Source organism: Chiloscyllium punctatum, chromosome 17, assembly GCF_047496795.1.
Source record: "Chiloscyllium punctatum isolate Juve2018m chromosome 17, sChiPun1.3, whole genome shotgun sequence".
NCBI lineage: Eukaryota > Metazoa > Chordata > Chondrichthyes > Orectolobiformes > Hemiscylliidae > Chiloscyllium > Chiloscyllium punctatum.
Genome location: NC_092755.1, coordinates 101,434,091 through 101,447,552, shown reverse-complemented (window position 1 = coordinate 101,447,552; position 13,462 = coordinate 101,434,091). Strand labels below are relative to the sequence as shown.

Here is a 13,462-nt window from a genome sequence, read left to right as displayed (position 1 = left end):
CTGGTTTCCTTGAGAAGATTTTACTTTGTCTGAATTACATTCCCACTGTTGTTTGATTATAAGGAATTTATTTTGGATAGCCCCCGATAATGGGAGATGTATGATTAATCCACACCCAACCTACTGCCTATTCATTTGAGTGATCTCACACCAACAATGCCTAGGCAGGAACTCAGTGTTACATGTAGTAAATGCCAATTGAAACCATTTGCACTTCTGAAGGTTAGCTTGCATTTCTTAAAGGGGAGGTATATTGTGGCTGGAGCAGATGCTACAAGTCATAAGATGGCACAACGTGGGAAAGAGTGGGCTCTGAAGTTTTTGGATTTTACATTAAAGGTTTTGATGGAGTGGATGAAAACAAGAAGGTGGTGCTCTGTACCATCAAGGGAAAAGGAGAATTTCCTGATACACAAAGGGTAACAGGAGCAGATATCTATGGAGACCATTACCAGGAATCAAGGCCCAAGGATCTGGACACAGTCCCAAAAGAAATTCAGTGTCTTCATATGAATAGTCAAGAGAATGCACCTTAAATTGCCATGATCTCCGAGGAAGGGCTTATTCCCAAAACGTCGACTTTCCTGCTCCTCGGATGCTGCCTGACCTGCTTTTTCAGTGCCACACTTTTTGACTCTGACACTCCAGCATCTGAAGTCCCCACTTTCTCCTCCAAGATCTACCAACTGTATTGTTAGTTTTGAAACATTGTCAATTTATCAAGATCCCATTACTCATCTACAAACAATCCCATCAATAGGATTTTATGCCTACCATTCATACATCTTACTGGACCATCTCTCATTTTGCACAGATGCAAGCCTTACACCCTCATCTCTGAGAGCGCATGCATTGCCACTAATTCAATCACATCAACTAAACAGTTCTCACATCGCTCACTTGCTTCACCTACTTTGTAACTAGAGGAAATTAAAGTAAACCAAACAAGACAATCATCCCTTACCTGTTCTAAATCTTATGGAGGAAATGGCTTTGGATGTTGCTGAAACAGCCATTGCTGAAAATGTGCCCTTGGCAGAGCTGAAACTGTTGAAGGTGATAGCATCTTTACATTTAATCCTTCCACCACATCTCAATTTGCCTCTCATTCACACTCTATTCTCATTTATAAGTTGCAGATGGTGTGAGCTTACACTTCTTGCTTCCAGCCCAACCTTCAAACCTTTCTGTTTCACCCACAACCCCCTCCCCAGCCCACCCCGCCCCATACACACATATACACACACACACTAGAACATACAACAATACAGCGCAGAACAGGCCCTTCCGACCCTCGATGTTGCGCCGACCTGTGAACTATTCTCAGCTCGTCCCCCTACACTATCCCAAAATCATCCATGTGCTTATCCAAGGATTGTTTAAATCTCCCTAATGTGGCTGAGTTGACTACATTAGCAGGTAGGGCATTCCACACCCTTACCACTCTCTGAGTAAAGAACCTGCCTCTGACATCTGTCTGAAATCTATCACCCCTCAATTTGTAGTTATGCCCCCTTGTACACAATGACATTATCATCCTAGGAAAAAGACTTTCACTGTCTACCCGATCTAATCCTCTGATCATCTTGTATGTCTCTATCAAATCCCCTCTTAGCCTTCTTCTTGCCAATGAGAACAGGTTCAGGTCTCTCAGCCTTTCCTCATAAGACCATCTCTCCAGACCAGGCAACATCCTGGTAAATCTCCTCTGCACCTTTTCCGATGCTTCCACATCCTTCCCGAAATATGGGGACCAAACTGTATACAATATTCCAAGTGTGGCCGCACCAGCGTTTTGTATAGTTGCAACCAGCTGCAACCTAGCCAGGGAGCAGATGGTCACAGTGGAAGAGCTTGGAAAAAAATTGCATCACCTTCACTTGGATTTGACACCTAGCCACCACCTCAAATACTGACAGTACGTGTATCTTAGGGGAATATTTTGGGATCTGCGCTTGCTGAGAGATCAGGAAGAAGTGGCCTGCAGCAAAGACAGAGGGTAAGAATAGCACAAGCTCCAGCTTGCCAGAGTGTTGAACACACACGGATTCCACTACCTTGGAACAAGGCTTCAATGAGACATGCTGATGGACATTTGTAGCAAAATGCTTGATGCATTAGGAAGTCTACCAGAAGGCCAACAGTCAGTGCCAAAGAGTATGGAAAAATGTAGCACCAACCTTACTGTGGGCTTTGTGCAGAAACTGAAGCCTCTTCTCCAGCATGGAAGTGGTGGTCAACTCCGCTCACATACTTGCAAACCCAACCACGTTGCAATAGTTGATGGGCCAATGATGCTACTTTGCGATGGAGAAAGTAGCAGCATAAGACAACTAACTTCACATTAAACAGGAGGGGATACTTGCTAAATTAAAATTCTAACTCATCACAAACCAGCATCCAACAAGGATGCTAGGCCCTGAATGCACGTGACAGTTCTGGAACACCTAATGAATGAACAGATTTGCATTTGCAATGCAAATGTCTTACTGAATCTGATATGCATATACCTAAACCTGGCAAGGGGACTGGAGCACTCATATAAACAAAATGCATTCTGTGCTCAATGATCATTCCAAGGTTATATCTGTAGGATGCACCATGACACTTGGCCATACAGCCACATTCTGGCAAGTTGCAGAGGTTCTTGAACCGTGTAAAGGTAGTCATCTGCTTGGTGATAGACAGATGTGGATTCATCCTCACAGCATTCCTTCTAATTTGCTTTCCAGCTGTGCAGGCCCCAAGGGTCCGTGCATGTCAGCAACTTCGGGAACTGGTGCCAATTGCCAAGGTCAAATCCATGGAATAACTGCATTCATGCATGAAAGACCTACTTAAAATCACAAAAGCAATATTCCATTATATCCTATTTTATCCTTGAATAGCTCTGCACGCCATAAATTTACCAAATAGTTGAGTGAGCTGTTACAACGAGTTTGAATAAGTTTTCCACATAGACTTTGCAGGATTCCTTCATTGTAAAGACATGGCTACACTGATCAAATCAACATTCGCTGTATGTTACAGAAGCTCATGTCCAAGTTCTCTATCCCAGTCTGATTAACCTGAAAGGGAAAGGTGTCTCATAAATTTGAACAACAGGTAAAGCTAGCTTTTCATGCTGTTCATTTACAGAAAATCCTTGAGTGGTTTTCTTCACTAACTGGACACAACAGTCTTACCTATCACACCAAGAATAATGTGATATATGAGTTTTAGTGCTGTTCTGTTGCCATGTCCCAACAACTGATGGACCATACAAAACAACATTCACAGCTGGCTCCAAGCACGAATGTGCTTGCAAGTTTCAGAACACTGAGTTCAGCATTAGATGTGATTCTAAACACAGGTCCCTGTTTTATGGTCTCAAAATGAATTCATACATACATTGCACCTTTTTAGTTGCTGAAAATGAGAACGGTCATAGAAACTGCCAATCTGCTGCATTCCAATGGAAATACAAATCAGAATCCACCTGCCTGACAGAGAACTAAGATTGACAGTCATGCTCCTGCTGCATCTCCATATCAACAAATGCCCAACCAATTAGTACCCACTGTATAAATTGCAATCCCTTTTTCATCTTTGTTTCTTGCATCCTATCCTGATGAGCACAAGACAAAAAGTTTTGACTTCTTGTGTCTTTTCAGTATGCACATAACTGGGTTCCTTACTAGAATAATCAACAAATAGTCCTCATCACCCTCTGATTTGCCATGGTAGTTCAAATGCAGTTGACTCAATGGACTGCTGCAAATTGGAGACTGTGCATGACTGTGATGACACATTCATGGATTTCTTTTGGTACAGTTGTTATGTGGCACATGTAAAGCAATGTCTGTCCATTCAATGGTATACTGCAACTTGAACAGCCTGCAATCCTAGCAGACCTGCATGCTTTCTCTATCTGCTTATCTCTGGCAAGCCTGAAAGTAATTCTAACTTTCCTTGAATAGAGAAGCCTGAGTGACCTCTCTTTCTTAACAGTGGATGGCAAATTGCAAGATGTTGTAATTATCCCCAGCTGCAAGTCTCAATGAGCCAAACAGAGAAAACTTTCATTCACATGGTCATCCTCAGAGCTAGTAGCGTTCAGTCTTGTCCTGATTTGTATTTGGCATTAGCAGGTGGCAGATTGCAGTCTAGATGTCTTTAGTAGTGCTGACATTTCACACCTTGCTCCTGGCTCAGGTTCACGTGGGAAAACGAGTTCCTAAACAAGGTGGGCAGATACAGCCAGCTGCTGAGAAGCATTCTATCTTTTAACTGTTTTGTGCAGATATTGTAAAATTAGTAAACAAAATCCTTCAGCACATACCAATCCCAATAGACTTCTCCAACTTGACACAACTGCACAAAGCAACAAGCACTTGAAGATTTGTAGCAACAGCCAGAGGACATCAACCTGCAAGAGGTTGTTGATCCTGTTAAATAGTAGTATTAGAGGCTTCCTTCATGCTGCTGAACAACTGGCTCTGCACACTTCTGCTGGATGTTCACATCTGTAACGATAAGACAGGCTGTGCAACCTACCTATAAATATACTCATGCTGCATTTGTGACATCCGGAAAACAGGAGGTAATCAGTCAATTTCTTAATCATGGGGTCAACAACTGTTTTTACTCCTGTTTTCGTTTAAAATGACAACCCCTTAAGACACAAAATATGGACTGGTCTTATTTTACTTCATTTGTAACGTATTCAGAGGAGTAATTGTCTCCTTCTCAGATTTGGCTGTAAGTGCAAATAATTGGACGGGTTGGCCCTGATATGTCCCGATTATGCCACCTCTCATGGGGAAAGTATTTCTTTGGGCCCAACCCACCGATTATTTGCTCTTCTTGCTCCAGTAGTTTGATTCACATTGCTTGCAGTTAAACTGAAGTAAATCAGTAAAATCTGAAATAAAGCTAATTGTTCAAAGTACACAGTGGAGATATCAACTTTTGAAAAGAGAACACAGGTTCATGTTTCAAGTTATTAATCTTATTGTACCAATTTTTAACATATTTGACATCCAACCCCTTTGTTCTGGCCAATTCTAAGAGATTTTCTTGGATTACTTTTTTAATGTCCCACAAAAATTGTTCACCAATTTATTTTTCACATGCTGGGTATTCCTAGTATTTCTATTTTTATTGTGATAGATTATTGAATTTACCTGATCATAGTTAATTCACAAGGGACTTTTTCTGACATAAAATAATTAGTGCAACATTGTTAATTGCTAAAAGCTAATATCTACACTAAAACTGAGAGAGCTTCCTTTTTAAGTTAACTATCAAATGGTGGATAGAAAGGACTAATTTGGTAAAGTAGATACATTGAAACTTTTTGGATGGTTCCCAATTCCTTAAACCTAAGTTTAGATCTGAAAATATTTTCTTATAATTTTCTTCAATAAAAATTCTATATTATAATTTAGAAAACCAACCCAAGAGAAATTAGTTGCTTTGACTTCCCCCCGGCCTCTCTCTCCCTCTCTCTCTGTGCATTAAAACATATGTCAGGTATAGAAGGCATATGTCAGGTATAGACAGGATAGATCAAGTGAATCCTTAGAAGTGTATAAAGGTATAGGAGTATACTTAAGAGAGAAATCAGGAGATCAAAAAAGTGACATGAGATATCTTTGGCATATAGAGTTAAGGAGAATCCAAAGGGTTATTAGAAATACATTAAGGACAAAAGAGTAATTAGGGAGAGAATAGGACCCCTCAAGGATCAGCAAGGCAGCCTTTTTGTGGAGCCGCAGGAGAAGGGGGGATACAAAATGAGTATTTTGTATCAGTATTTACTGTGGAAAAGGATGTGGAAGATATAGAATGCAGGGAAATAAATCTGAAAAATGTCCATATTACAGAAGAGGAAGTGCTGGATGTCTTGAAATGGTTAAAGGTGGATAAATCCCCAGGACCTGATCAGGTGTACCCGAGAACTCTGTGGGAAGCTAAACAAGTGATTGCTGGGCCTCTTGCTGAGATATTTGTATCATCGATAGTCACAGGTGAGATGCCGGAAGACTGGAGGTTGGCAAACATGGTGCCACTGTTTAAGAAGGGTGGTAAGGACAAGCCAGGGAACTATAGATCAGTGAGCCTGACCTCGGTGGTGGGCAAGTTGTTGGAGGGAATCCTGAGGGACAGGATGTACATGTATTTGGAAAGGCAAAGGACTCATTAGGAATAATCAACATGGCTTTATGTGTTGGAAATCATGTCTCACAAACGTGATTGAGTTTTTTGAAGAAGTAACAAAGAGGATTGATGAGGGCAGAGTGGTAGATGTGATCTATATGGACTTCAGTAAGGCATTCAACAAGGTTCCCCATGGGAGATTGGTTAGCAAGGTTATATCTCATGGAATACAGGGAGAACTAGCCATTTGGATACAGAACTGGCTCAAAGGTAGAAGACAGAGGGTAGTGGTGGAGGATTGTTTTTCAGACCGGAGGCCTGTGACCAGTGGAGTGCCATAAGGATCGTTGCTGAGTTCACTACTTTTCATCATTTATATAAATGAGTTGGATGTGAGCAAAAGAGGTATAGTTAGTTAGTTTGCAGATGACACCAAAATTGGAAGTGTAGTGGATAACGAAGAAGGTTACCTCCGATTCCAATGGGATCTTAATCAGTTGGGCCAATGGGCTGAGAATTAGCAGGTCGAGTTTAATTTAGATAAATGTGAGGCATTGCATTTTGCGAAAGCAAATCTTAGCGGAACTTATATACTTAATGGGAAGGTCCTAGGGAGTGTTGCTGAACAAAGAGACTTTGGAGTGCAGGTTCATAGCTCCTTGAAAGTAGAGTCGCAGGTAGATAGGATATTGAAGGCAGCATTTGTTTTGCTTTCTTTTATTAGTCAGAGCACTGAGTACAAGAGTTGGGAGATTATGTTGGGGTTGTACAGGGCATTGGTTAGGTGACTGTTGGAATATTGTGTGCATTTCTGGTCTCCTTCCTGTTGGAATGTTTTGAAACTTGAAAGGGTTCAGAAAAGATTTACAAGGACGTTGCCAGGGTTTGAGGATTTGAGCTATAGAGAAAGGTTGAATAGGCTAGAGCTGTTTTCCCTGGAGCGTCGGAGGCTGAGGGTGACTTTATAGAGGTTTACAAAATCATGAAGGGCATGGATAGGATAAATAGACAAGGTCTTTTTTCCTGGGGTGGAGGAGTCCAGAACTAGAGGGCTTAGGTTTAGGGTGAGAGAGTAAAGATATAAAAGAGACCTAAGGGGCAATGTTTTCACACAGAGGGTGGTATGTGTATGGAATGAGCTGCCAGACGAATTGCAACATTTAAAATGCATCTGGATGGGTATATGAATAGGAAGGGTTTGGAGGGAAATGGGTTAGGTGCTCGCATTTGGGACTAGATTGAGTTTTGGATATCTGGTCGGCCTAGACAAGTTGGACCATTCTGTTTCCGTGCTGTACGTTTCTATGATGCTATGACTCTATGTAGTGAGTAACATCTTTAGGTCCTTAATTTTTTAGACTAATTTCCCTCCATTATTGGCAAATCTGGAATTTCCCTTTCTATCTCAGCCAGTATTTTTCTGTAATTTCTCCACACTTTGTTGAACATAAATTCTTGGTGTAACACCAGAAGCTTGGAACTGACTAAGTGATGAAGCTGCAGAGAATGGATGTCATAATTCCACTGTCGAAATGTTGAAGGTAATCTGAAAAAGATCATGATTACTGTTACCTTGAGAATACTCTGCATACATTGCAATTTTTTTTCTCCATTTCAATTGGAATGTTAACCCATTTGTATCAAAAAAAGTAGAATTAAAATATTAGAAAGGGATATTTGAAATTAATGCATACATACAGTGTCATTTACAAGGATGTTGTCAGGGATGCCACGCCACACATGTCAATATCTGACAACTAAATTACAGCTCGTAAAATGCTATTTTATGAAGGTCAATATTCTAGATGGACAATCCAAACTAGTGCATTTCCCCTAAATAACTACCTCAGATTCTACTGAGGGAATAGAAAATATAAATCTAAGATTCAACAAAGCAAACATGATAGATAACTTAATTTGTTACTTATTTGCCTTTTAATCTTTACTGGTAGATTATTACATAACATTTTACAGTACAATGAATTTTCCATCCAACTCAACTTACTATGTTGTCTTTATCATAACAGAACCTGATCATGGATCTGGAGTAGATCCTTACGCTACTGTACCTCCAAATTTCTTCAGAGGCAAGCGAGGCAGCTTTGCAGCCTACAAGATAATCTCTCACAGGCTTGCACATAAAACCGAAGAAAAATGATTATGAACAATGTAAATGTAAACAAATGTAAACTCTGTGGTGCCTTCTTGAAACAATGTGGTAAACTGGGGTTAGCAGATTACCAAACCACTGGAACTGTTCATAAAGCATTTGTCCTGTGTGTAATACATCAGTGGACTAACTTGATTTGCCTTGTCCAACTGCGAGCATTTTGCTCTACTTGTGCTGAAAATAACTTGTGTTTTAGGCTGCTGTCTTAATGGGAATCTCAGAGTATTGCTATAGATATCACAAAATGTTTCACCATTTGATGACTATTCGGTATTTTTTCATAAACATAGCCTCTCGTGAATATTTCGTAAAGCAGCCACTATTCTATATTTGTGAAAGTGTTTACTTTGCATTTACTTCCTATCACAAGTAAATTACTTTTTTCTAAAATGCTGTATAATCATTCTATTGTCAGTTTAAATTTTGTATTTCAAAAGATAAATTAGTTTCATTACTTGGAAAAAAATGTTTAATGAGACACTGTCCCTTGGTCACTTCCTTGCATACAGTTCTCTCCGGAATGATTACCTGCTCAATATATGACAGATTATTGACTCTTTGTTGGATTAGTCCCTTCCAGTTTATGAATCTAACATCTCTGTGCACTCAGGGTCTTTTTACTAGTGTTTTTGATTTGAAGTAGGCTTGCCAGTAATGATTACTTAATTGGAATGTAAACAAGTTTTAGATCAAAGGGAATGAACAATTACAGAGATTTAGATTTTTAAAGTTTTCTTTCATTTTTAACAAATGTTTTCAATGATCAAGAAATACAGACTTTGCAGATAGCATAATTGCATTGGAATGTCCACTTGTGCAGCCCACCTCCCTCACATTGGACATTTATAAACTAAAACTGACATCAGTTTGCATCTGAATACATTTAGAATTGGAATGAATGTTTGGGAGAACTTTAACAAATGGGATCCTGTCTCTTTAAATTACATTAGATCTTCATTACTGATCAATTTACTTTTATTGTTAACAGCAGTAAGGAATGGTAGTTCAAATCTTGAAGTGAGCCATTTGTGTTGTTTTTCGATGATCAGATGAAATATAATTTAGAAATTCTATTTTGTAGCATATTGAGATGATCCGTGTATTACTCAAGGTATCAATCTGAAGGAACACTGCCTTTCCTATTAATTTGAACATTAAATACCAGTAATTCCTAAACATTTTAAAAATCTTACTAGAAGTTTATACTTTAATTCTAAAGGATATATGCTAAAATAGATAGCAAATCGACAAAAAAAATGTGGATTAATTGCACATCCAATTTAATACACATGACAACAGAGGACTGCTACTTAAAATTCTAGATCAAAATAAATGGGACATTTTACCAGCAGAGCATGAAAATGTACTAAGTATTTATGTACAGATATTTTGGAATTTGTACTTGAAGGTAGCATTTCAAATACAGTCATTTTGGGCTGTAACTGAATTGTATGTGTCTTAATGGTGCTCAGTGTGCAGTGTTTGACTCTATGATTAAGACAACATGTTTCTGATCTCAGTTTGCTATTTGTTTATTTGCAGATTGTATCATGTCTAAGGGCTTCTAATGCAGGTTGCTAGCAAAAGTATTCAATTAATAAGTATATTTACAATGTACAACTTTTGGTACCACTGTGTTTTCATATACTGTCTTAAAGGGCTACTTATTTTCATGTACAGAGCACTGTTTTATACCAACTATGAGAAGTATGTCAAAAATATTCATTAAAAGGTAAATTAAGTCTTTTCATCAATTTGTTTTGATGCCTTTCTTTACATTTATAAGATACCGTATTGCTATGTAAAGACAAAAAAAACTAAAAGTTGTTTATGTGACCAAATTTGGTTAGGCTGTTGGATTGTTTTTTAGGAACACATTTGAATTAATTTTATTTATGTTTGTATTCTTCATGACATTTCATATAATTCCAAATGTGACAGCAAGTACAATTTCAGTGTTTAGCTATCTAAAACTGCTGTATTTCACTTTAATTGACTCTACATGCAGCATGCCATCTTGGGGCTTGGCACTGATGTATGGAAAACAGATTTGAAACCATATCCATCTATCTGTCCACTATCCCTTTCAACATATGTATAAGTATTATTGATCATGCTGAAATATACCATTAAAAATTGACCACTAGGCTTGCAAATGTAAGGAATAATTTTATTGTTCTGTATATGTACAAAAAAGGACTGAACGATGCTTATATTTCATTTTGCGACCCAATCAAATGTTGCATCATATGGCCATTATTAAGTCATCTTTCAGGAGCCTGTAAAGTCAATTGCTTCTGCTGCGGACATTAACCAGCAGTATCGATCATAATCACGTGGATGTTGTTTTCACTTTGGCTGCTGTCACAACAGCATCGTCTCCAACTTGGTCTTCTACTAGAAGGTTAATGGCACTTTCTATCTTTCCTGAAGCAGCCAATGCTAAAACAGCCTTTTCAGTTGAAAAACCCATCTGTTTTAATTGCTGTAATCTGAGAGAGGGACAAAATTTTTTTTAAAATTCATGTATGATTATGTGAAAGTAATTTTTTAATGGAACGCAAGTGCTGTTGGTCTCCCATCGCTAACTGCCCTTAATTTTATTAGTGGTCCAAAAGGCACACATAGGCCAGACCAGACAAGGGTGGCAGATTCATTACTAACCAGATAGTTTTTAATTACAGTTGATGATATATTCATGGTCACAAATATTAACACTTAACCTCATAGTTTATTAATTTAAATTCCAAAAGCTACAGTGGTGAGATTTGATCCCGAATCCTCAGAGCAATAGCTTAAACCTATGGATGACTAGTCTAGTGACATTACCATTATGCTACTGTTTGCGCCACAATTATATTTCTGCAAAATAATCTAGTAAAATAGCAATTATTTTCCAGTAGAAATGTTAACAGCTGACACGCAGAAAAATGCAATTAAGTTTTGTTGAGCTGTTGATTTAAATTGGGTGATAGAATGACCTTGGTTCAGGACATCAGGATGTGGACTCAGTTTCAGTGGAAATGAGAAATAGTTGGGGAACAAAGTCACAACTGGGAGTGGTCCACAGCTGTGGTTTAAGCCTAAACAAGGGTGACTATGTGAACATGAAAACTGAGCTAAATGAAGTTCTGGGCAAGGAAATAGATAGCAAATAGGGACACAGTAATAGACATTGATTCCTACAATAAAGAAAATATCTAAATTGAAGCTCTAAAGGGATCCACCTTCTGTAGTTAACTAAGGATGTTAAGGAAAGCATCAAACTTTAAAAAAAAGAACTGCACAAAGATGGCTGACAAGTTAGACGACTGGTCAGAATATAAAGAATAGTAGAAAGTGACTAAAAGGTTAATCAAGAGAAAAAAGTTAGAATATGTAAGGAAGCTAGCTAGGAATATAAAATTGGACAGTAAGAGTTTCTGTGGGTATTTGAAAATTAAAGGATTGAGAACGTGAATTTTAATCCTCTAGAGAATTAGAATGGGGGGCTAATTGTAGATAAGAAGGAAATTACAGTTGAAATGAACAAACAGAGGAAACATAAAACATTCCATTAAATGTTGTAAATCAAGAGGTGGAAGGAGAGAGGAACTTGGTGAAATTACAATGATGAAGTAAGTGTTACTAAGCAAACTGATGGAGCTGCGGATTGACAAGTCTCATGATTCAAGTAGTCTTTATCCAGGGAAAAGAGGTCACTTATAAGGTCGTGGGGCAGTTGAACCTTTAATATTCATTTTCCAAAATTCAGGAAAGATTTCATTGGATGAGAAAGTAGCAACTATAATCTCTCTATTAAAGAAAGGAGAGAGACAGAAAACTGGAAACTATAGGCCAGAGTCATAAAATTGTACAGCACGGAAACAGACCCTTCGGTTCAACACGTCCATGCTGACCAGATATCCTAAATTGATCTAGTCTCATTTGCTAACATTTTAGTCCATTTCCCTCTAAGCCCTTCCTAATCATGTACCCATCCAGATGCCCGTCTAAATATTGTATTTGTACCTGCCTCTACCAACTCCTCTGGCAGCTTATTCCATACACACACCTCCCTCTGTATGAAAAAGTTGCCCTTCATGTCCCTTTTAAATGTTTCCCTTCTCACCTTAAACCTGTGCTCTCCTATAGTCATACAGTCAGTGATGTACAGCACAGAAACAGTGTTTTGGGCTTCCGTACCCTGGGAAAAATAACTTGGTTATTCACCCTCATGATTTGACAAGCCTCTGGAAGGTCACCCTTCAGCCTCCAATACTCCAGGGAAAAACCGCCTCAGCTTGACACCTATCATGGGGAAGGCACTGAAATGCTCAAAGAGGTTATAGCTGAACACTTCAAAAAGCTCAATGTAATCAAAAAGAATCAGCTCGGTTTAATCAAAGTGAAATTATGTTTATGCAAAAGGAGAGCCAGCTTGCTATGTGCGGATTTCCAGAAGATATTTGCTAAGGTACCACATCAAATGTTACCATTGAAAGTAAAGGTTCATGGTATGGGGGTAGCATACTAGCACAGAAAGAAGATTGGTTGGCAGAAAACAGTGTACATTAATGGATCTTTCTCTGTGATATGTAATGTGATAACTAGAGTCCTATAGAAGTCTGCTGGGCCTCAACCTTTTACAATTTATATCAATAATTTAGATTGGGGAGAAAAGGCAGGGTAGCTAAATTTGCAGAGGACACCAAAGTAGGTAGGAAAATATACTGGGAAGAAATAAGAAAGTTGCAGGTGGAAATAGATAGGTTAGGTGAGTGGATAAAAATCTGCTAGAATAGGATGAGGGAAAATATGAAGTTGTTCACTTTGGCAGGAATAATAAAAAAGCACAGTATCATTTGAATTGAGAATGACTGCAGAATTCTGAAGTGCAGACAAATGTTGTGTGAGTCACTAAACTTTAGTATGTAGAGACAGCATGTAATCAAGAAGGTGAATGGGATACTATCCTTTATTGCAAGAGGAACTGACCATAAAAGGATGCTATGCTTCAGTGATGTGATGGCACATCACAAGCACTGTGCGCGATTTTGGTTTCCCTATTTAAAGCAGGATGTAAAGTAATTGACGATGATATCCAGAATAAGTGAATTGTCTTTGAGGAGAAGTTGAACAGGTTGGGCTTATCAAATGGAGTTTAGAACA

The 13,462-nt window shown here is 38.6% G+C and overlaps 2 protein-coding genes across 5 annotated transcripts in view; one reads left to right on the top strand and one right to left on the bottom strand.

The window, feature by feature from the left end:
• Positions 1 to 10,061, top strand: part of emid1 (EMI domain containing 1) — a 343,266-nt gene extending 333,205 nt beyond the window's left edge. For all 3 annotated transcript variants that reach the window (XM_072588069.1, XM_072588070.1, XM_072588071.1), the window contains one exon: positions 8,169 to 10,061. In XM_072588069.1, coding sequence (XP_072444170.1) covers positions 8,169 to 8,299 — 131 coding nt within the window. In that variant the 3' untranslated portion in view covers positions 8,300 to 10,061. The remainder of the gene's footprint in view (positions 1 to 8,168) is intronic.
• rhbdd3 (rhomboid domain containing 3) overlaps positions 1 to 13,462 on the bottom strand; it is a 54,547-nt gene that overhangs the window by 11,325 nt on the left and 29,760 nt on the right. Inside the window, exon 5 of one of the 2 annotated variants that reach the window (XM_072588072.1) lies at positions 10,468 to 10,803. The exons of the other annotated variant lie outside the window; for it this stretch is intronic. Coding sequence (XP_072444173.1) covers positions 10,644 to 10,803 — 160 coding nt within the window. The 3' untranslated portion in view covers positions 10,468 to 10,643. Of the gene's footprint in view, positions 1 to 10,467; positions 10,804 to 13,462 lie in introns of those variants that run through there. 2 annotated transcript variants of the gene reach the window in all.